The 25,218-nt window shown below is 46.7% G+C and overlaps 1 protein-coding gene across 2 annotated transcripts in view; it reads right to left on the minus strand.

Moving 5' to 3' along the window:
- The window catches only part of SWAP70 (switching B cell complex subunit SWAP70), an 87,249-nt gene extending 81,225 nt beyond the window's left edge, over positions 1-6,024 (minus strand). For both annotated transcript variants that reach the window (XR_005455685.1, XM_038765082.1), the window contains exon 1: positions 5,887-6,024. Coding sequence is in view for 1 of the 2 variants with exons in the window: in XM_038765082.1 (XP_038621010.1) it covers positions 5,887-5,985 (99 nt within the window). In the remaining variant the exon portion in view is untranslated. The remainder of the gene's footprint in view (positions 1-5,886) is intronic.
- Between the last annotated feature and the right edge of the window lie 19,194 nt (positions 6,025-25,218).

A 25,218-nucleotide genomic window follows, 5' to 3' on the forward strand; every position in this document is an offset into this window, starting at 1 on the left:
AAATGTAGACAAACATCTGGGCCCTAAGCCCAGTCCTAAACCCAACCTAAACCCAAATGGAAACCTTAAGCACTTCTCTAAACCAGCTCCAAACAGGCAACGATTCAGATCACCCAGCCAATCACAGACCTCCAAGAAGGTTACACTGAGACGATTCCTCATTTATGGTCAGTTCTCCCATAACAGGGGAGGTTTGGGGGTTTTTTTTGTTGTTTTTTAATGACATTTGTTAAGCACTTACTGTCTACCAGGCACTGTTCTGAGAACTGGGGAAGATACAAGATAATGAATTTGGGCTTTACTACATGTTCAATAAAACGCTGTTTAGGAAAGTAGGAAACATTCTTTTGACAACACACCTGTCTGGAGAGAATGTGATACCACGTCCAGAGAAACTGTTGTGCACATCAGTTTTCCTTAGCACGGGGGTCTTCATTCATTCAATCGTATTTACTTGACTACTTACTGTACACAGAGCACTGTACTAAGCACTTGGATAGTAACCGTCTCTATATGTTGCCAACTTATACTTCCCAAGCGCTTAGTACAGTGCTCTGCACACAGTAAGCGCTCAATAAATACGATTGAATGAATGAATGAATGATAGTACAATTCAGAACATCTTCAAGAATATCACCCCTCATTATTGGAAAGCTGACCACAAGCATCTAAGAGCATGGCATTATATGATGCAAATTATGCAGTTTTCAACACAAACAGACGAAGTTCTCATTTAGAAATGAAATCGGAAGGAAAGGAGGAGAGAGGAATGGAAGCGGGATGCCACGAGGAGAAGGTGGCGGGGAAAAACAAAAAGAGACCTACTTGAATTGAGAAAGTGAGGAAGCAGAGTCTCCCATCAAGAATGACAGACAGACCTCCTAGAACCTGAGGGAAGTTTTTGATTCTACTAATAGAGGTGTTCTCACTGCCACCCACGCTCTCTTAAACCTGTAAGTCGTGTTCCTACACGGGCAGGGAGTACAATGAGTGAGGTGGAGGCCAGGTGTGCGTAAACTGTGAAAGAGACAAAAGTATTTTTTATTTTGTTTTGGTTAAAGCAGGTCCCATTTACAAAGAGACCTCAGCATACTGCCAAAACTGGACCCAAGCACCTTACCCTGGGCAGGTGTTCACCTTGGCGGCTGCGGCAGTTTTCACCACCCACATTAGCCGGCTATTTTTTAGGATTCCTCCTGTGCCTGCCCACTTCACGGAAAGCGAGGTGTCAGTCAGAAACCTCACCATTTATGACATAATCCCAGCAAGCAAGCTTGAACTCAGATCTCCTGATTCCAGAACTGAGCTATTTCCACTGGCCCAAAAGCCTGGTGTGACAGGAAAGCAAGATGGATCCAACTCTTCATCATGAATGTGGAGGCCAAAGGTTTTAGCTATGAGCAAACAAGACAGAGCTTGGGAGTGACTGGCAGGCTTACAGGACTGACCAGAAAGATACAATCAATCAATTGATGGTATTTATTGAGCACTTATTGTGTACTGAGCATTGTTCTAAGTGCTTGGGAGAGTAAAACAGAATATGTTGATGTGATCATCAATCAGTAATATTTGAGTGCTTTGTGCAATCTTTTCTTTTGAGTGCTTACTGTGTGCAGAGCACTGTATTAAGTGCTTGAGAGAGTACACTATAACAAGGTTGGTAGACACGTTCTTGGTAGACATGCTCCCTGCCCACAAGGAGCTTAGAGTCTAAAGGACTTCCATCTAAAGCACTGTACTAGAGTGTACTTAGTAGAGAAGCAGCCTGGCGCGATGGTTAGAGCACAGGCCTGGGAGTTGGAAGGTCATGGGTTCTAATCCAGACTCCGCCACTTGTCTGCTGTGTGACTCTGGGCAAGTCACTTCACTTCTCTGTAAAATGAGGATTGAGCTTGTGAGCCCCACACGGGACAGGGACTGTGTCCAACCCCATTTGCTTGTATCATCATCAATCGGATTTATTGAGCGCTTACTGCGTGCAGAGCACTGTACTAAGCGCTTGGGAAGTACAAGTTGGCAACATATAGAGACAGTCCCTACCCAACAGTGGGCTCACAGTCTAAAAGGGGGAGACAGAGAACAAAACCAAACATACTAACAAAATAAAATAAAATAAAATGTATCTGACCAAGTGCTTAATACCATAATTATTAATTATTATTATTACTACGGACTTGGGAGAGTACAATAGAGTTGGTAGACTCTAAAAACAGCACTCAAAGATCCTACAATCTAATGTCCTTTTTTATCCCTACTGGGAAACTACGCTCCTTTCAGTCATGCATGGGAGCTCTCAGGTATTGTTGGAAACCCGAAATGCCTGAGTCCAGCCCCAGAAGTTGGTGGGGGGGGAAAAAACAACAGCTTCATCTCCAGAGCTGGAAATTCCCAGGAGTTGGCATCTATGGATACATCTCATCTGGAACCTGAAACTCGTCGAATTATGATTCTCAAAACTATACCCCAAAGACGTTAAATTCAAGAGGCTTTTTTTTCCACCTCATTTGGTGAAAAGATGTTTAAAATCAAAGCAACCTTAGGTCACTCTGGAGGGAAAGAAGTAAAAGAAAACACGCTCAACATTCAGACCAACGTGATGAGTATGAAGACTCACATGGCTGGATTCTATTATTTTCCATTCTTGAAACGCTGTCACTGCCAGATTTTCAAAACTGAGCTCCCCATTTTCCCCAGTCTGGGACTATTCTCTTTCCAGGTATTTCTTTATCTGCTCCTTTGTACCTTGATTTAACTGCAAGGTCTTTTGGAGTTGCCACAGGGAGAAAAGGCTTTGCAAAATCCCTAGCAAATAAGACAATGGGAGGAAGGAAAGCAAGAGAAAAATGATTGCGACTCAGAGACAGACACGAGAAGGTCGAATTTTACCCTCTAGTCACAATTTCCACCCAGGAAGTAACAGCACAGCATCAGGAGAGAGAAGTAGAGGGCTGAAAGGATATTCCCGAAGTCTGCTCTTGATGGTAGGGGAATACCGTGTTTAAAGGTGATTTTTGGAAGTATTTCCCCCCACCCATACGAATGTATAACATTTGTCAGGGCCGCAGGATTAACAAGGATTTTTAGGGGCCCAACCTGGTAAAGAGGACTGGGCCCTCCCCCAGGAAAGTGGGCAGTAATCAATTAGAACTATTTATTGAGTGCTTGGTGTGTGCACAGCACTGTACTAAGCGGTTGGGTGAGTACAACAGAGTTGGCTAGCCACTTTCCCTGTGGAAACGAAACCTCTTCTCGACTCTAAGAGGGGTCCATAAATCACCCCATTCTGAGCTCAAAGACAAGTCCCAAGGGAAAATCAGTGGTTCAATTCAATCGTATTTACTGAGTGCTTACTGTGTGCAGAGCACTGTACTAAGCGCTTGGGAAAGTATGATACAGCAATAGAGACAATCCTCGCTCACAATGAGTTCACAGTCTGGGGTTGGGGGAGACGGACATCAAAACAAAGAAACAAACATCAGTATAAATAAAGAAAATGATAGATATTGGCATAGTGGATAAAGCACAGGCCTGCGAGTCAGAAGGTCATGGGTTCTAATCCCGACTCTGCCATGTGTCTGCTGTGTGACCTCGGGCAGGTCACTCTACTTCTCTAGAATTACTCTAGAAGCAGCATGGCTCAGGGAAAAGAGCAAGGACTTTGGAGTCCGAGGTCATGGGTTCAAATCCCAGCACTGCCGCTTGTCAGTTGTGACTTTGGACAAGTCACTTCACTTCTCTGGGCCTCAGTTACCTCATCTGTAAAATGGGGGTTGAGACTGTGAGCCCCCCGTGGGACAACCTGATCACCTTGTAACCTCCCCAGTGCTTAGAGCAGTGCTTTGCATACAGTAGGCGCTTAATAAATGCCATCAATATTATTATTATTATTTCTCTGGGCCTCAGTTCCCTCAGCTGGAAAATGAGGATTGAGGCTGCAAGCCCCATCTGGGACAGGGACTGCGTCCAACCCGATTTGCCTGTAACCACCCCAGCAGTTAGTACAGTGCCTGGCACATACTAAGCGCTTAACAAAATACCACCATTATTCATACAATCGTATTTATTGAGCGTTTACTGTGTGCAGAGCACTGTACTAAGCGCTTGGGAAGTCCAAGTTCGCAACATCTAGAGACGGCCCCTACCCAGCAGCTGGCTCACAGTCTAGGAGGGGGAGACAGACGACAGGACAAAACATATTAACTAAATAAAATAGAATAAATATGTACAAGTAAAATAGAGTAGTAAAGCTGTACAAACATATACACATATATACAGGTGCTGTGGGGAGGGGAAGGAGGTAAGGCGGGGGGGATGGGGAGGGGGCTCAGTCTATTAGGTCTATCCCCCCCGCCTTACCCCCTTCCCTTCCCCACAGCACCTGTATATATGTATATAAGTTTGTACGGATTTATTACTCTATTTATTGTACTTGTACATATTTATTCTATTCATTTTATTCTGTTAATATGTTTTGTTTTGTTCTCCCTCTCCCTCTTCTAGACTGTGAGCCCGCTGTTGCCAACTTGTGCTTCCCAAGCGCTTAGTCCAGTGCTCTGCACCCAGTAAGCGCTCAACAAACACGACTGAATGAATGAATGAATGAATGTGCTGAGGGAGGGTGGGAGGGGGAAATACGATTGAATGAATGAATCATCATCATCATCAATCGCATTTATTGAGCGCTTACTATGTGCAGAGCACCGTACTAAGCGCTTGGGAAGTACAAATTGGCAACGTATAGAGACAGTCCCTACCCAACAGTGGGCTCACAGTCTAAAAGAACATTATGAATCAATCTATCAATCAATCGTATTTATTGAGCGCTTACTAGTGCAGAGCACTGTACTAAGCGCTTGGGAATACAAATTGACAACATATAGAGACAGTCCCTACCCAACAGTGGGCTCACAGTCTAAAAGAACATTATGAATCAATCAATCGTATTTATTGAGCGCTTACTACGTGCAGAGCACTGTACTAAGCGCTTGGGAAGTACAAATTGGCAACATCTAGAGACAGTCCCTACCCAACAGTGGGCTCACAGTCTAAAAGAATATTATTAATCAATCAATCAATCAATCGTTTTTATTGAGCGCTTACTATGTGCAGAGCACTGTACTAAGCGCTTGGGAAGTACAAATTGGCAGCATATAGAGACAGTCCCTACCCAACAGTGGGCTCACAGTCTAAAAGAACATTATGAATCAATCAATCAATCAATCGCATTTATTGAGCGCTTACTATGTGCAGAGCACTGGACTAAGCGCTTGGGAAGTACAAATTGGCAACATCTAGAGACAGTCCCTACCCAACAGTGGGCTCACAGTCTACAAGGGGGAGACAGAGAACAAAACCAAACATACTAACAAAATAAAATAAATAGGATAGATATGTACAAGTAAAATAGAGTAATAAATCTGTACAAACATATATACATATATACAGGTGCTGTGGGGAAGGGAAGGAGGTAAGATGGGGGGGATGGAGAGGGGGACGAGGGGGAGAGGAAGGAAGGGGCTCAGTGTGGGAAGGCCTCCTGGAGGAGGTGAGCTCTCAGCAGGGCCTTGAAGGGAGGAAGAGAGATGAGGGCAACGGGGGGGGGATTGGTCTGGGAAGGCGTCTGAATGAACATTAGAAGTGCCGAGGGAGGGGGGAGAGCAAAGGGGGCGAGTCAGGGCGACGCAGAAGGGAGTGAGGGACTTCCCAAGCGCTTAGCACAGTGCTCTGCACATAGTAAGCGCTCAATAAATACGATTGACGATGATGACGATGAGGAGGGCAAGGGGGGGATTAGTCTGGGAAGGCGTCTTGGAGGAGATGGGCCTGGAGCAGGGCTTCGAGGGTTTCCCTCCCCCCCCCCCCCGGGCTCGGCCCCCCGGGTCCCACCTTGAGCTGGGATTTGGACACCTTTCCGCTCCGGTCCAGGTCGAGGGCGGTGAAGGCGTGCCAGATGGCCTTCAGCAGCTCTTCCTTCAGGCTGCCCATGGCTCCCGGCCCTCGCCGCTAAGGCGGCCCGGACGGACCGGCGACGGACGACGGACGGACGACGGACGGACGACGACCGCCGCCGCCGCCGCCCACCCGACTCTGCCGACACCGCCCGCCCGCCCGCCCGTCAATCACCCTATCGCCCCGCCCCCAGGAGCAAGCCACGCCCCCTTCGCCGCTGGCCGCGCCCCCTGATAGGCCAAGGCTCCGCCGCGGACCCCGCCCACGTCATAGGCCACGCCCCCTTCGCTATTGTCCCGCCCCGTTCCCTAAGCCACGCCCACGGACCCGCCCCCTGATGCGCCCAATGTTCGATCGCGGGCCCCGCCCACTGAGTAGGCCACGCCCCCTTCGCCACTGGCCGCGCCCCTGATAGAAGGCTCCACTGCGGGCCCCGCCCACTGCATAGACCACGCCCCTTTCACCGTTTTGCCCGCCTCATGCCCTAAGCCACGCCCATAGACACGCCCCCTGAGGCGCCCAAGGCTCGATCGCGGGCCCCGCCCACTGAGTAGGCCACGCCCCCTTCGCCGCTGGCCCCGCCTCCTGATAGGCCAAGACTCCAACGCGGACCTCGTCCACTGAATTGGCCACGCCCCCTTCGCCGTTTAGCCCGCCCCATTCCCTAAGCCACGCCCACGGACACGCCCCTGAAGCGCCAAAGTCTCGGTCGCGGGCCCCGCCCACTGAATAGGCCACGCCCCCTTCTCTGCTGGCCGCGCATCCTGATAGGCCAAGGCGCCATTGCGGGCCACGCCCCCTGCGTAGGCCACGCCCCCTTCGCCGTTTTGCCCGCCCCGTGCCCTAAGGCATGCCCATGGGCTCGCCCCCTGATGAGCCCAAGGTTCGCTCGCGGCCCCACCCGCTGCGTAGGCCACGCCTCCCTCGCCACTGGCCGCGCCCCCTAATAGGGCAAGGCGCCATTGCGGGCCCCGCCCCCTGCGTAGGCCACTCCCCCTTCGCCACTGGCCGCGCCCCCAAAGGCCAAGGCTCCACCTCGGGCCTCGCCCACTGAATAGGCCACGCCCCTTCGCACTGGCCGCACCCCTGCTAGGTCAAGGCTCTACCTCGGGCCCCGCCCACTGCGTTGACCACGCCCCTTCATCCCTGGCCGCACCCCCTAATAGGCCCCTAAGATCAAGTCACGCCCACTGCCCCACCCGCGGGCCACGCCCCCTTAACCGCAGGACGCGCATCCTGAAATGCCAGTGCTTCACCGCGGGCCCCGCCCCTACTTCGACCACGCCCACATCGCCGCTGGCCACGCCCCAAGATAGGCCAAGGCCCCACCGCGGGCCTCGACCACTGCTTAGGCCACGCCCCCTTCGCCGCTGGCCGCGCCCCCTGAAAGGCCAAGGCTCCACTGCGGGTCCCGCCCCTTGCGCAGGCCACGCCCCCTTCGCCGCTGGCCGCGCCCCCTGATACGCCAAGTCTCCACCGCGGGCCCCGTCCACTTCGTAGGCCACGCCCCTTCGCCGTTGCACGGCCCCGTGCCCTAGGCCACGCCCACGGACACGCCCCTTGATGATCCCAAGGCTCCGCCGCGGCCCCGCCTCCTGCATAGGCCACGCCCTCCTTTGTCTCTGGCCACGCCCCCGATAGGCCAAGGCTCCCCGCGGGCCCCGCCCACTGCGTAGGTCACGCCCCTTCGCCGCTGGCTGCGCCCCCGATAGGCCACGGGTCTACCGAGGGCCCCGCCCCCTGATCAGGCCCCGCCCTTTCGCCGCTGGCCGCGCCCCCTGATAGGCCAAGGCTCCACCGCGGCTCCTCCCACTGCTTAGGCCACGCCCCTCGCCGCTGGCCGCGCCCCCTGATAGGCCAAGGCTCCAACGCGGGCCCCGCCCCCTACACAGGCCACGCCCCCTCAGCCCCTGTCCGGTCCTGTGGAGAACGCTTGTTCTGCACAGCGAACGTGTCCACCAACTCTCTTCATTCATTCATTCAATCGTATTTATTGAGCGCTTACTGTGTGCAGAGCACTGTACTAAGCGCTTGGAAAGTACAAGTTGGCAACATATAGAGACGGTCCCTACCCAACAACAGGCTCACAGTCTAGAAAGGGGAGACAGAGAACAAAACCAAACATACTAACAAAATAAAATAAATAGAATAGATATGTACAAGTAAAATAAATAAATAAATAGAGTAATAAATCTGTACAAACATATATACATCTATACAGGTGCTGTGGGGAAGGGAAAGAGGTAAGATGGGGGGATGGAGAGGGGGACGAGGGGGAGAGGAAGGAACGGGCTCAGTGTGGGAAGGCCTCCTGGAGGAGGTGAGCTCTCAGTAGGGCCTTGAAGGGAGGAAGAGAGCTAGCTTGGCGGATGGAAAGAGGGAGGCCATTCCAGACAGTATCAGACAGTCCACCCTTCTCCCCACCTTCAAAACCCTCCTAAAATCACACGTCTCTCTTTTAAAAGTATGTTAAATACTTACTATATGCCAAGCACTGTTCTAAGCACCTGTATATATGTATATATGTTTGTACATATTAATTGCTCTATTTTGCTTGTACATATTCTATATATTTTATTTTGTTAATATGTTTTGTTTTGTTCCCTGTCTCCCCCTTCTAGACTGTGAGCCCACTGTTGGGTAGGGACCGTCTCTATATGTTGCCAACTTGTACTTCCCAAGCGCCTAGTACAGTGCTCTGCACACAGTAAGCGCTCAATAAATACGATTGAATGAATGAATGAAATGAATTAGCGCGGTGACAGCCACAAGTTAATCAGGTTGGACACAGTCTCCTGTCCCACAGGGGGCTCACAGTCTTAATCCCCATTTTGCAGACGAGGTAACTGAGGCCCAGAGAAGTGAAGTGATTTGCCCCAGGTCACCCAGCAGACGGAGTGGGATTAGAACCCAGGTCCTTCTGATCTCCAGTATGCCATGCTGCTTCATTTTGACACCTGTCTGCGTGTTTTGTTTTGTTGTCTGTCTCCCCTTTCTAGACTGTGAGCCTGTTGTTGGGTAGGGACCGTCTCTATATGTTGCCAACTTGTACTTCCCAAGCGCTTAGTACAGTGCTCTGCACACAGTAAGCGCTCAATAAATGCGATTGAATGAATGAATGAATGAATGAATGAATGAATGAATGCCCTGCCCCCTTGCCTAGGCCATGCCCCCTTGCCGCTGGATACGCCCCCTGATACGCCCATGGCTCCACTGAGGGTCCCGCCCCTCATTCATTCATTTATTCATTCAATCGTATTTATTGAGCGCTTACTGTGTGCAGAGCACTGTACTAAGCGCTTGGGCAGTACAAGCTGGCAACATATTCATTCATTCAATCGTATTTATTGAGCGCTTACTGTGTGCAGAGCACTGTACTAAGCGCTTGGGCAGTACAAGTTGGCAACATATTCATTCATTCAATCGTATTTATTGAGCGCTTACTGTGTGCAGAGCAGTGTACTAAGCGCTTAGGAAGTACAAGTTGGCAACATATAGAGATGGTCCCTACCCAACAAAGGGCTCACAGTCTAGAAGGGGGAGACAGACAACAAAACCAAACATGTGGACAGGTGTCAGGCCGTCAGAATAAATAAAAATAAAGCTAGATGCCCATTATTAACAAAATAAATAGAATAGTAAACATGTACAAGTAAAATAAATACGGTAATAAATCTGTACAAACATATATACAGAGCCTGGGCTTTGGAGTCAGAGGTCACGGGTTCAAATCCCTGTTCCCCCACATGCCTGCTGTGTGACCTTGGGCAAGTCACTTCACTTCTCTGAGCCTCAGTTCCCTCATCTCTTCGTCCCTTCAAAGCCCTACTGAGAGCTCACCTCCTCCAGGAGGCCTTCCCAGACTGAGCCCTCTCCTTCCTCTCCCCCTCTTCCCCCTCCCCATCCCCTCATTCATTCATTCATTCAATTGTATTTATTGAGCGCTTACTGTGTGCAGAGCACTGTACTAAGCGCTTGGGAAGTACAAGTTGGCAACATATAAAGACGGTCCCTACCCTCCACCTTACCTCCTTCCCCTCCCCACAGCACCTGTATATATGCATATATGTTTGTATGTATTTATTATTCTTTATTTATTTTATTTGTACATATTTATTCTATTTATTTTATTTTGTTAATATGTTTTGTTTTGTTGTCTGTCTCCCCCTTCTAGGCTGTGAGCCCACTGTTGGGTAGGGACCGTCTCTATATGTTGCCAACTTGTACTTCCCAAGCGCTTAGTACTGTGCTCTGCACCCAGTAAGCGCTCAATAAATACGATTGAATGAATGAATGAATAGAAGGAGGAGACAGACCACAAAACAAAACATGTGGACAGGTGTCAGGTCGTCAGAACAAATAAAAATAAAGCTAGATGCCCATTCTTAACAAAATAAATAGAATAGCAAATATGTACAAGTAAAATAAACACAGTAATAAATCTGTACAAACATATATACAGGTGCTGTGGGGAGGGGAAGGACGCCCCGCCCACCGCATAGGCCATGTCCCTTTCGCCTAGTAAGCGCTTAACATCATCAGGTTGTCCTACGTGGGGCTCCCAATCTTAATCGCCATTTTACAGATAATAATAATAATAATAATGATGGCATTTATTAAGCACGCTTAACATTATCATCAGGTTGTCCCACGTGGGGCTCACAATCTTAGTCGCCATTATACAGATAATAATAATAATGATGATGATGGCATTTATTAAGCGCTTACTAGGTACAAAGCACTGTTCTAAGCGCTGGGGGGACACAAGGTGATCAGGTTGTCCCACGTGGGGCTCACAGTCTTCATCCCCATTTTACAGATGAGGGAACTGAGGCTCAGAGAAGTTAAGTGACTTGCCTGAAGTCACACAGCTGACAAGTGGCGGAGGCCGGATTTGAACCCAGGACCTCTGACTCCAAAGCCCAGGCTCTTTCCACTGAGAGGCTCTTTCCTCAGCACAGGCTCTTTCCTCTCCCCCTCGTCCCCCTCTCCATCCCCCCATCTTGCCTCCCTCCCTTCCCCACAGCACCTGTATATATGTATATATGTTTGTACATATTTTTTTACTCTATTTATTGATTTATTTAATTTATTTGTACATATCTATTCTATTTTATTTTGTTAGTATGTTTGGTTTTGTTCTCTGTCTCCCCCTTTTAGACTGTGAGCCCACTGTTGGGTAGGGACTGTCTCTATATGTTGCCAATTTGTACTTCCCAAGCGCTTAGTACAGTGCTCTGCACATAGTAAGCACTCAATAAATACGATTGATGATGATGATGAGCCACACTGCTTCTCTGATGAAGTAACTGAGGCACAGAGAAGTGAAGTGATTTGCCCTTAGAGCTCCCCTCCTCCAGGAGGCCTTCCCAGACTGAGCCCCCTCCTTCCTCTCCCCCTCCCCATCCCCCCGCCCTACCTCCTTCCCCTCCCAATAGCACCTCTACATATGTTTATACAGATTTATTACTCTATTTTACTTGTACATATTTACTATTCTATTTATTTTGTTAATGATGTGCATCTAGCTTTACTTCTATTTATTCTGATGACTTGACACCTGTCCACATGCTTTGTTTTTTTGTCTGTCTCCCTGTTCTAGACTGTGAGCCCGTTGTTGGGTAGGGACCGTCTCTATATGTTGCCGACTTGTACTTCCCAAGCGCTTAGTACAGTGCTCTGCACACAGTAAACGCGCAATAAATATGATTGAATGAATTAATAATAATAATAATGATGGCATTTATTAAGCACTTACTATGTGCAAAGCACTGTTCTAAGTGCTGGGGAGGATGCAGGTTGATCAAGTCGTCCCACGGGGGGCTCACAGTCTTAATCCCCATTTTACAGTGAGGTAACTGAGGCGCAGAGAAGTTGAGTGACTTGCCCAAAGTCACACAGCTGACAATTGGCGGAGAATGAATTTGCCCGAAGTCACACAGCCATGTTTATCTATTTTGATGGAATTGATGCCCGTCTACTTGTTTTGTTTTGTTCTCTGTCTCCCCCTTCTACACTTTGAGCCCGTTGATGGGTAGGAATTGTCTCTGTTACCGAATTGTACTTTCCAAGGGCTTAGTACAGCCCACAGTAAGCGGCTCAATAAATACGATTGAATGAATGAATTTATTTATTTATTTTACTTGTACATAGCTATTCTATTTATTTTATTTTGTGGGTATGTTTGGTTTTGTTCTCTGTCTCCGCCTTTTAGACTGTGAGCCCACTGTTGGGTAGGGGCTGTATATGTTGCCAACTTGGACTTCCCAAGCGCTTAGTACAGTGCTGTGCACACAGTAAGTGCTCAATAAATACGATTGATTGATTGATTGATTGATTGAATGAGTGAAAATCCCAACAAACCGCCTTCAGCCTCCAAGCTCACCACAGAATCAGTTACCTCTGGGCAGAGACTCTGGTCGCCCATGTGCAAAGGCAGATGGAGCCTGAAACCTGGTGTGAAGCGAAGCCTGAGACATTTGCATGACTAACACGGGAAATAAACCCACCGTAATCGCGATTTCTATTTAAACCCTGAGAAATGCAGAAGTGTGTGACAGCCCCTCTCTCCCCACCCCCACCCCGGGACGTTCTAAATTGATTTGAATTTTTAAAAAATCAGTGTTGAGTTCCGCTTGACTTTTCTGAGGAAAGTGGAAGATGGAAAAGGGGAGAGCTCCGGGATCTTAGTCCTGGAGGAAATTCTGGAAAGATCCCCTCTCTTGACCTCCACAAAGGGGATCGCAATCACTTTCATTTCAATCCATTAATTCCTCTTTGTTTAACGGAATAATAAAATTGCAATCAGCCGTTACCAACAGGAAGTGTCCTCTGAAACAAATAAATCTAGGAGACCCATAAGCTGCCACGTCCCTTTCTTATGAGAAGCATTGTGGCATAGCGGATAGAGCACAGGCCTTTGAGTCGGAAGGACCAGAGTTCTAATCCTGCCTGCACCACTTGTCGGCTGTGTGACCTTGGGCAAGTCCCTTCACTTCTCTGAGCCTCAGTTCCCTCTTCTGCAAAATGGGGATGAAGGCTGTGAGCACCACGTGGGCCAGGGACTCTGTCCAACCCAGTTTGCTTGTATCCACCCCAGCGCTTAGTAATAATAATAATAATGATGGTATTTGTTAAGCATTTACTATGTGCCAAGCACTGGGCTAATAATAATAATAATAATGTTGGTATTTGTTAAGCATTTACTATGTGCAAAGCACTGTTCTAAGCATTGGGGGGGATACAAGGTGATGACGCTGTCCCACGGGGGGCTCACAGTCTTAATCCCCATTTTACAGATGAGGAAACTGAGGCCCAGAGAAGTTAAGTGACTTGCCCAAAGTCACCCAGCTGACAATTGGTGGAGCCGGGATTTGAACCCATGACCTCTGACTCCAAAGCCCATGCTCTTTCCACTGAGCCATGCTGCTTCTCAATACATATGTGTTCATTAATACATAAATACAATAAAGTATTCATTAATCAATCAATAGATACTAAGTAATCAGGTTGTCCCATGCGGGGCTCACAGTCATTAATCCCCAGTTTACAGATGAGGTAACTGAGGCCCAGAGAGGAGACGTGACTTGCCCAAGGTCACACAGCAAACGTGGGGGAGCAGGGATGAGAACCCATGACCCTCTTACTCCCACGCCTGGACTTTTTCCACTAAGCCATGCAGTTGAGAAGCAGCGTGGCTCAGTGGAGAACAGCCCGGGCTTTGGAGTCAGAGGTCATGGGTTCAAATCCCGGCTCCGCCAAATGTCAGCTGTGTGACTTTGGGCAAATCACTTAACTTCTCTGGGCCTCAGTTCCCTCATCTGTAAAATGGGGATGAAGACTGTGAGCCCCCCGTGGGACAACCTGATCACCTTGTAACCTCCCCAGCGCTTAAAACAGTGCTTTGCACATAGTAAGCGCTTAATAAATGCCATCGTTATTATTATTTTTCTCGATGCCTGGCACATAGTAAATGCTTAATAATAATAATAATGATGATGATGGTAATATTTGCTAAATGCTATGTGCCAAGCACTGTTCTAAGAACTGGACAAATGTCATAGTTATTCTGGCTCAGTGGCAAGAGCCCGGGCATGGGAGCCAGAGGTCATGGGTTCTAATCCCGACTCTGCCACATCAGCTGTGTGACTTTGGGCAAGTCACTTAACTTCTCTGTACCTCAGTTACCTCATCTGGAAAATGTGGGACAACTTTGTATCGGGTAATAGAACAGTGCTCGGCACATAGTAAGCGCTTAACAAATACCAAAATTATGATCATTATTACAGTTTCCATTGAAAGTAAAATTCAGGAACACGGACACCCTCAAGTCCCAGAGCAACCTCATTTTGAACAGAGCATAACCTTTCTCTCCACTGCACGGACACAGATTCAGCTTCTCCTCCCTCCCCCTTCCTACTAAGCGGAGCCAGGGAAAGGGAGCCTTGGCAATTGCAAAACATTAATATGAATCCCTTGGCAGGCTATGCCCCCATTGTGGACGGAGAGAGTTTGTTGGCTCAACTTTCCGGGGCTGGTTTGAATTCCTTCCGCCCTCTGTGAGAGGAAGAGGGAGGCTTTAGGAAAGGGATTTGGTGGAGGGCCACGGGGGCGGGGGGAAAGAAGGGGAGGGGAAGGAAGGGGAGGGTAACAAACTACAGTGGAACCACAATTCCTTACCTTCAAGCCCTTAATACGGGGCATCGCACCCACTAAGCTCTCAAGAAACACTGTTACTACTAAAAAGTAGTGAAAATAGAGAAACAGCATGGCTTAGTGGATAGAGCATGGGACTAAGAGTCAGAAGGTTGTAGCTCTGCCACTCGTCTGCTGTGTGACCTTGGGCAAGTCATTTCACTTTGCCGTGCCTCGGTAACCTCGTCTGCAAAATGGGGATTGAGACTTCGGGCCCCATGCGGGGCAGGGGAGGTGTCCAGCCCAATTTGCTTGTACCCACCCCAGCACTCGGTACAGCGCCTGGCACATAGGAAGTGCTCAGACAAATAAGAAATTAAGTGACTTGTCCAAGGTCACACAGCAGGCAAGTGGAAGAGCCAGGCCTTCTGACTCCCAGGACTGTGCCCTTTCTACTAGGCCAGGCTGATTGCCATTTTTTAGCACTTAGTACAGCAGCCTTAATACAGTGCTCTGCACACTATAATCAATCATTCAATCACATTTATTGAACACTTACTGCCTCCCTCTGCCCATCCGTCAAGCTAGCTCTCTTCCTCCCTTCAAGGCCCTACTGAGAGCTCACCTCCTCCAGAAGGCCTTCCCAGACTGAGCCCCTTCCTTCCTCTCCCCCTCGTCCCCCTCTCCATCCCCCCGTCTTACCTCCTTCCCTTCCCCACTGCACCTGTATATATGTATATATGTTTGTACATATTTATTACTCTATTTATTTATTTATTTTACTTGTACATATCTATTCTATTTTATTTTGTTAGTATGTTTGGCTTTGTTCTCTGTCTCCCCCTTCTAGACTGTGAGCCCACTGTTGGGTAGGGACTGTCTCTATATGTTGCCGACTTGTACTTCTCAAGCGCTTAGTACAGTGCTCTGCACACAGTAAGCGCTCAATAAGTACGATTGATTGGTTGATTGAGAGTATACTATAAACAGAGTTTGTAGACACATTTCCTGCCCAAAATGAGCTTATGGTTTAGTTAGCACATAAATAATAATAATAATTATAATAGCATTTGTTTAAGCACTGACTATGTGCCAGGCACTGTACTAAGTACTGGGGTGGATACAAGCAAATCAGGTTGGATACAAGCAAATCCCATGTGGGGCTCACAGTCTCAATCACTCCTTTTCAGATGAGGTAACTGAGGCACAGAGAAGTGAAGTGACTTGTCCAAGGTCACACAGCAGACAAGTGGCGGGGCCGGGATTAGAACCCATGACCTTCTAACTCTCAGGCTCATGCTCTATTCATCATCATCATCATCATCATCATCATTATCAATCATATTTATTGAGTGCTTACTATGTGCAGAGCACTGTACTAAGCGCTTGGGAAGTACAAATTGGCAACATATAGAGACGGTCCCTACCCAACAGGGGGCTCACAGTCTAAAAGGGGGAGACAGAGAACAAAACCAAACACACTAACAAAATAAAATAACTTCCACTTCACTATGCTGCTTCTCATAACTTCTAGCTTTTAGCTAAAAGACTTTTAGCTCCTTGTGGGTAGAGATTAGGTCTATCAATTCCACTGTAGCTCAGTACAGTGCTCTGCACACAGAGAGCGCTCATTAAATACCATCGCTTGATTTATTTCTCCAGGGCTCAATTTTCTGACTGGGAAACAGGGATTCATTACAAGGGAAGGGCTGGGAGGCTGGCCTTGTGCCTCTATCTCTGAGGCTGATTTGGTGGGACGGTCAGTCAATCGTATTCATGGAGCGCTCACTGCGTGAAGAGCACTGTACTAAGCGCTTGGGAGAGTCCACTATAACAATAAATAGACACCCTCCCTGCCCACAACGAGTTTACAGTCTAGAGGAGGAGACAGGCAGTCCCTGTCAGTCAGTCAATCGTAGTCAATCATATATATTGAGTGCTTATTGTGTGCAGAGCACTGTACTAAGCGCTGGGGAGAGTACACTATAACAGACATAAGGATAGGTACACAAGTGTTGTGAGAATGGGGATGGGGTAAGTATCAAAGTGTTTAAGGGATACAGACCCAAGTGCTTAGGCAATGGAGAAGGGAAGGTCAAAAGGGGAAATCATCATCATCATCATCATCAATCGTATTTATTGAGCGCTTACTGTGTGCAGAGCACTGTACTAAGTGCTTGGGAAATACAAGTTGGCAACATATAGAAACAGTCCCTACCCAACTGTGGGCTCACAGTCTAATATTAACTGAACACTTATTGTAAGCTCAGCTCTGTATTAATCATTAGGGGAAGCAGCGTGGCTCAGTGGAAAGAGCCCGGGCTTGGGAGTCAGAGGTCATGAGTTCTAACCTCAGCTCCGCCGCTTGTCAGCTGTGTGACTTTGGGCAAGTCACTTAACTTCTCTGTGCCTCAGTTACCCCATCTGTAAAATGGGGATTAAGACTGTGAGCCCCACGTGGGATAACCTGATCACTTTGTAACCTCCCCAGTGCTTAGAACAGTGCCTTGCACATAGTAAGTGCTTAACAAATGCCATTATTATTATTATTATTTGGGAGAGCAAAATACAATACACTAAGCAGTCTTATCAGGGAAGGCTTCAGAGGAGATATGATTTGTTAATATGTTTTGTTTTGTTTTCTGTCTCCCCCTTCTAGACTGTGAGCCCACTGTTGGGTAGAGACGGTCTCTATATGTTGCCAACTTGTACTTCCCAAGCGCTTAGTACAGTGCTCTGCACACAGTAAGTGCTCAATAAATATGATTGATTGATTGATTGATTGATTGATTGATTTTTCCCACATGGGGCTCACAGTCTTAGTTTCCATTTTATCACTGAGGTAACTGAGGCACAGATAAGTTAAGTAGCTTGCCCAAGGTCACACAGTCTTCAAGTATCTACCAACTCTGTTGTATTTAAGAGCTCAGTACGGGGCTCTGCACATAGTGAGTGCATAATAAATACGATTGATTTATTGATTGATTGATTCATACTTCTCAAGGCTCCATCATCATCATCATCAATCATATTTATTGAGCACTTACTGTGTGCAGAGCACTGTACTAAGCGCTTGGGAAGTACAAGTTGGCAACATATAGAGACAGTCCCTACCCAACAGTGGGCTCACAGTCTAAAAGGGGGAGACAGAGAACAAAACCAAACATACTAACAAAATAAAATAAGTAGAATAGATATGTACAAGTAAAATAAATAAATAAATTCAATCATATTTATTGAGCCGCTTACTGTGGGCTGTTTTTGTGGGCCCTCGGTCCTTATTTGGGAAATGAAGGAAGCTTTCCCAGTGTCATAAGGGTTCAAAAGGTTTTCTGGGGCCAGGGCCTGGACGTGGAGTGGGGTGTGGATGATCCGCGTCGCTGGAAGCAGTGCCATGGCAGCCCTAGAGCTCCTAGTCTCAAAGGACCTCCTTTTTCCAACCCTGCCCTCTGGCAAACGGTATTCTAGAAGCTGAAGGGGAGTTGGAGGAAGCTGGGCCAGGAATTGAGTCTCAGGAATAATTTCCTCCTTGATAATGGTGCATTTTGAAGGCATGAAATCATCACATTTAAAAAAAAAAAGTTTCACTGAAGTTGTTTCCTTTGGCTGTGACACCACTGGGAAGGTTCCATTCCTATTCCTCTGGGATAAACAGTGGCCCAACTTAGCACTTAATCAGTCAATCGATTAATCAATGGTATTTACTGAGCTGTTACATTTTGTACGGCATTTGTTAAGCTATGCGCCGTGCACCGTTCTAAGCACTGGGGTAGATACAAGGTAATCAGGTTGGACACAGTCCTGTCCCACATGGGGCTCATAGTCTTAATCCCCATTTTACAGATGAGATAGCTGAGAGAAGTGAAGTGATTTTCCCAAGGTCAGACAGCAGACAAATCATCAATCATCATCATCAATCGTATTTATTGAGCGCTTACTGTGTGCAGAGCACTGTACTAAGCGCTTGGGAAGTACAAGTTGGTAACATATAGAGACAGTCCCTACCCAGCAGTGGGCTCACAGTCTAAAAGCAAATGGCAAATTAGAACCCAAGTCCTTCTGATTCCCGGGCCCTTGTTCTCGCCATCGCTTCTTTGTGTGCAGAGCACTGTGTTAGGCTCCTGGGAGAATACAGTACAACTGGTAGTCACCATCACTGCCCTCAGGGAGATTAGATAACTACACACAATCTTTCTTAGACTTCAGTATGCAGCAGTCTAGACTCTACTCATTCTTTCACTTGTTTATCCCCCTAACCAGCTTCCCTCCTTTTCCAGAGGTTGCTGGTATCCTCCTTCCTGCTCTCCCTAGCTGTAAATAATTTTATTCCTTCTGTCTTCCCACTAGACTGTAGGTTCTTTGAAGGCAAGGATTGTCTTTTACTCATTCATCCTTTCGATCGTATTTATTGAGCGCTTACTGTGTGCAAAGCATTATACTAAGCATTTGGGAGAGCGCACTACAACAGCAAGCAGAAGCATTCCCTACCCACAGAGAACTCTGACATACCCAGCACTTAGAACAGTGCTTGGCACATAGTAAGCGCTTAACAAATACCGTTATTATTATTATTATATACTCCCAGGTGCTGGATACAGTGCTCAGGGCAGAATGGGTGCTCAATAAATTGATTGATTGTATCATTGATTGATTGATTGATTGATCAATCAATCCACCCCCAATCCCCTCCCCATTCCCCCCGCCTTACCTCCTCCCCCTCCCCACAGCACCTGTATACATGTATATATGTTTGTACGCATTTATTACATACAATCAATGATTGTATCAATGATTGATTGAGTAAATTGATTGATTGATCGATTCTTGGGGTTAGGTAGGGGCTTCAATGCCGAGGGCTTACAAAATGACTCCTGGACTCCCTTCTTCTCAAGCAAACCATTTACCAGCTTTTTCCTCATCCACCAAAAACAGAATCAAATTTGATTTAGCTCCTGGTCGACCCTATCCAAGGGGACAGAGCTCTGAAAAAGGAGCCAGGCAACCAGGGTTCGAGGCCCAGCTGTACGACCGACTTTGCTGTGTGACCATGGGTAAGTCACTCTATTTCTCACTGGTCCCATTTCCCCATGTGTAAAGTGGAGTGAACAGAAGCAGCGTGGCTTAGTAGAAAGAGCACGGGCTTGAGAGTCAGAGGTCGTGGATTCTAATCCCGCCTCCGCCACTTGTCAGCTGTGTGACTTTGGGCAAATCACTTAACTTCTCTGTGCCTCAGTTACCTCATCTGTAAAATGAGGATTAAGACTGTGAGCCCCATGTGGGACAACCTGATAATCTTGTATCTATCCCAGCGCTTAAAACAGTGTTTGGCACATAGTAAGCACTTAACAAATACCATAATTATTATTATTATTGTTATTATTATTATCCCTACCTCTCAAAGGGGAAGCAGCATTGGCTAGTGGAAAGAACATGGACCTGGATGTTAGAAGACCTGGGTTTCTTTGGTTTGGGTTTTTTTTTTTTCATGGTATTTGTTAAACACTTAGTATGCATCTATCTATTCTATTTATTTTATTTTGTTAGTATGTTTGGTTTTGTTCTCTGTCTCCCCCTTTTAGACTGTGAGCCCACTGTTGGGTAGGGACTGTCTCTATATGTTGCCAACTTGGACTTCCCAAGCGCTTAGTACAGTGCTCTGCACACAGTAAGCGCTGAATAAATATGATTGATTGATTGATTACTGTGCACTGTAATAATAATGATGGTATTTGTTAAGCTCTTATGGTATCCGTTAAGCTCTTACTATGTGCCAAGCACTGTTCTAAGCACTGGGGTAGATGCAAGGTAATCAGGTTGTCCTACATAGGGCTCATAGTCCTGAGAAGCAGTGTGGCTCAGTGGCAAGAGCGTGGGCTTAGGAGTCGGAGTGTCATGGGTTCTAATTCTGGCTCTCCCACTTGTCAGCTGTGTGACCTTGGGCAAGTCACTTAACTTCTCTGGGCCTCAGTTACCTCATCTGTAAAATGAGGATTAAGACTGTGAGCCCCACGTGGGACAACCTGATTACCTTGTTTCTCCCCAAGTGCTTAAAACAGTGCTTGGCACACAATAAGCGCTTAACAAATGGTATCATTATTATTAGTATTAATCCCCATTTGACAGATGAGGTAACTGAGGCCCAGAGAAGTTAAGTGACTTGCCCAAAGTCACACAGCAGACAAGTGGTGGAGCTCCAGGAGGCCTTCCCAGACTGAGTGCCCTCCTTCCTTCTCTCCTCCTTCCTCTCCCCCTCCTCCCCCTCCCTATCCCCCCGCCTTACCTCCTTCCCCTCCCCACAGCACCTGTATATATGTATATATGTTTGTACGCATTTATTACTCTATTTATTTCATTTGTACATATTTATTCTAATTATTACATTTTGTTAATATATTTTGTTTTGCTCTCTGTCTCCCCCTTCTAGACTGTGAGCCCACTGTTGGGTAGGGACCGTCTCTATATGTTGCCAACTTGTAATTCCCAAGCACTTAGTACAGTGCTCTGCACACAGTAAGTGCTCAATAAATACGATTGAATGAATGGATAAGTGAATAAATAAATAAATAATAAATTGCAGGTATGAATAAACAAATTACTGATATGCTTAATGGGGGGGGGGAGGTATTGTTTCTTGATATGTCTATCACCAGGGCTTCAGCAACCTTGCACTTAGACTTTGAGCTCCTTAGAGGTTGGAGGCTCTGTGTATTTCTTCCCAATTTGTGTTTTTACCAAGGGCTTAGACTAGTGTTTTCCATACGGTCGATGTTTAATAAATATTGGTACTATCAAACACTTTGGGCCACTAGGTGTTGCTACAGGCTACTAATAAAAATAACAAGGACAACTCGTCTTTGTTTCCGACTTCTTTTCGAATAGATCAACAAAGCTAAAATTTTGGTTGCAGTTCCTCCAAGATAGTTAAAGCCCAAAGAACGTGAAACTATCTTTAGAATAGCATTTTGTGAAAAGAGTATTCAATTCATGGAGTCCACCTACCTAACACTAAGTTTTTATAACTTAATAATAATGCTAATGGCATTTGTTAAGCACTTACTATGCACAAAGCACTGTTTTAAGCGCTGGGGAGGATACAAGGTGATCAGGTTGTCTTCTTCTTCAATCGTATTTATTGAGCGCTTACTATGTGCAGAGCACTGTACTAAGCGCTTGGGAAGTACAAATTGGCAACACATAGAGACAGTCCCTACCCAACAGTGGGCTCACAGTCTTCATCCCCATTTTCCAGATGAGGTAAGTGAGGCACAGAGAAGTTAAGCGACTTGCCCACAGTCACACAGCAGACACGCAGCGGAGTCGAGATTTGAACCCATGACCTCTGACTCCCAAGTCAGTGCTCTTTCCTCTAAGCCACGCTGCTTCTCTTCCCATCTTCCCCAAGCGAGTCCAAGTGTGACTCACCCTAGTAGATGGCCAACTATGCCACGATGGATGAAGGCTCATTACTAGAATTATAGCATTTTATTAAGTACTCAGTATATGTCAAGAACCGTGTGCTAAGCGCTAGGGTAAGTGCAGGATAAACAGTTCAAACATGATCCGTATCCCACATGAGACTAGCAGTATAGTGAGGGGAGGAAAGTTTCAGAAAAGATAAATTACAGACAATGGATGAATTTTAAAAATGCAATAATAAAAAGTAAAAGTCCTAATAGGTGAACAATTCCAGGAAGGAGTAGTATTAACTTGTCTGCTGCGTGACATTGGGCAAGTCACTTCATTCATTCAATCGTATTTGTTGAGTGCTTACTGTGTGCAGAGCACTGTACTTCAATCAATCAATCAATCAATCGTATTTATTGAGCGCTTACTGTGTGCAGAGCACTGTACTAAGCGCTTGGGAAGGACAAGTTGGCAACATATAGACAGTCCCTACCCAACAGTGGGCTCACAGTCTAAAAGGGTCTACTTATCTTCTCTATGCTTCAGTTTTCTCATTCTATAAAATGAAGATAAATGACCTATTCTCCCTCCCTTTTAGACCGTGAGCCCTGTGCGGAACAGGGACTGTGTTCAATCTGCTTGCCTTGTTTCTCCCTCAGCTCTCAGTACAATGCTTGGCACATTGTAAGCAATTAACAAATACCAGAATTATCATTATAATAATAGCAATAATAATGATGGCATTTATTAAGCGCTTACTATGTGCAAAGCCCTGTTCTAAGCACTGGGGAGGTTACAAGGTGATCAGGTTGTCCCACGGGGAGCACACAGTCTTAATCCCCATTTTTCAGATCAGGTAACTGAGGCCCAGAGAAGTTAAGCGACTTGCCCAAGGTCACAAAGCTGACAATTGGCGGGGAGCCGGAATTTGAACCCATGACTTCTGACTCCAAAGCCCGTGCTCTTTCAACTGAGCCACGCTGCTTCCCTAATGCTCTTATCATCATCATCATCATCAATCGTATTTATTGAGCGCTTACTGTGTGCAGATCACTGTACTAAGCGCTTGGGAAGTACAAGTTGGCAACATATAGAGATGGTCCCTACCCAACGGTGGGCTCACAGTCTAGAAGGGGGAGACAGAGAACAAAACCAAACATACTAATAAAATAAAATAAATAGCATAGATATGTGCTCTTCAGTCTTTGCTTCCAAACTGCCGTTAGTGTCTTAGCCTTCTAAAAGGTGGGAATGCTGGCTGTTCCCTGTAAGCTCCTTGTGGGTATGGAAATTGTTTACCAACTCTCTTATACTGTACTCTTCCAAGCGCTTAGTACAGTGCTTTACACACAATAAGAGCTCAGTAAATATCATTAATTGTTTGACTCCTGGCTCTTTGGAGAAGGGGCAAGAAGGGGCTGATGTTGCTTCCCCTCTTCGAAGTCTTATTGAAGGCACATCTCCTTCAAGGGGCCTAAGCGCTTAGTACAGTGCTCTGCACACTGTAAGCGCTCAATAAATACGATTGATTGATTGATTGATTCTCAGACTAAGCCCCACTTTTCCTAATCTCACACTCATGTGCATATTTGTAATTGTATTTATTTATATTGATGTCTGTCTCCACCCCGCCTACCCACCCCCAGACTGTGAGCTCACTGTGGGCAGGGAATGTCACTGTTTATTGTATTATTGTGCTTTCCCAAGTACTAAGTACAGTGCTCTGCATACAGTAAGCACTTAATAAATACAATTGAATGAATGAATGAGAGGTTGGAGTGGCTGCTTAAGGGTAAATAATAATAATGATGGCATTTGTTTAGCGCTTACTATGTGCAAAGCACTGTTCTAAGCGCTGAGGGGGATACAAGGTGATCAGGTTGTCCCACGTGGGGCTCACAGTCTTAATCCCCATTTTGCAGTTGAGGGAACTAAGGCTCAGAGAATAATAATAATAATAATAATAATGGCATTTATTAAGCGCTTACTATGTGCAAAGCACTGTTCTAAGCACTGGAAAGCACTGGGGAGGTCACAAAGGGCTCACAGTCTTCATCCCCATTTTACAGATGAGGTTACTGAGGCCCAGAGAAGTGAAATGACTTCCCCAAAGTCACACAGCTGACAAGTGGTGGAGCCGGGATTAGAACCCATGACCTCTGACTCCCAAGCCCGGGCTCTTTCCACTGACTGAGCCACGCTGCTTCAATAATGGCATTTGTTAAGTGCTTACTATGTGCAAAACTCTGTTCTAAGTGCTGGGAGAGGATACAAGGTGATCAGGTTGTCCCACATGGGGTTCACAGTCTTAATCCCCATTTTCCAGATGAGGGAACTGAGGCACAGAGAAGTTAAGTGACTTGCCCAAGGTCACACAGCTGACAATTGGCGGAGGCAGGATTTGAACCCATGACCTCTGACTCCCAAACCCAGGCTCTTTTCACTGAGCCATGCTAGCTTCCAGAGCTCCTGGTGACCTGATGTCCCCACCCACAAGGGTCCTGGTCCTGGTTGTTTTCAATCAGGATTAAAAAGACCCAAAATGGGAAGCAGCATGGCTCAGTGGAAAGAGCCCGGGCTTGGGAGTCAGAGGTCGTGGGTTCTAATCCTGCCTCGGCCACTTGTCTGCTGTGTGACTTTGGTCAAGTCACTTAACTTCTCTGGGCCTCAGTTACCTCATCTATAAAATGGAGATGAAGACTGTGAGCCCCCTGTGGGACAACCTGATCACCTTGTACCCTCCCCAGCGCTTAAAACAGAGCTTTGCATATAGTAAGCGCTTAACAAATGCCATTATCATTATTATTATTATTATTAAGAGTTTACTATGTTCCAGGCACTGTTCTAAGCATTGGGGTAGATACAAGATAACAGGATTGGACACAGTCCCTGTCCCACATAAGGCTCATAATAATAATAATAATTATTATTATGGCATTTGTTAAGTGCTTACTATGTGCCAAGCACTGTTCTAAGGGCTGGGGTAAATACAAGGTAATCAGGTTGTCCCACGTGGGGCTCATAGTCTTAATCCCCATTTTACAGATGAAGTAACTGAGGCACAGAGAAGTTAAGTGGCTTGCCCAAGGTCACACAGCTGACAAGTGACGGAGCCAGGATTAGAACCCATGTCCTCTAACTTCCAGGCCTGTGTTCTTTCCACTAAGCCATGCTGCTTCTCTTATCATAATCATCATCGTCATTTTACAGATGAGGCAACTGAGGCCCAGA

The sequence above is a fragment of the Tachyglossus aculeatus genome, chromosome 22 (genome assembly GCF_015852505.1).
Source record: "Tachyglossus aculeatus isolate mTacAcu1 chromosome 22, mTacAcu1.pri, whole genome shotgun sequence".
NCBI lineage: Eukaryota > Metazoa > Chordata > Mammalia > Monotremata > Tachyglossidae > Tachyglossus > Tachyglossus aculeatus.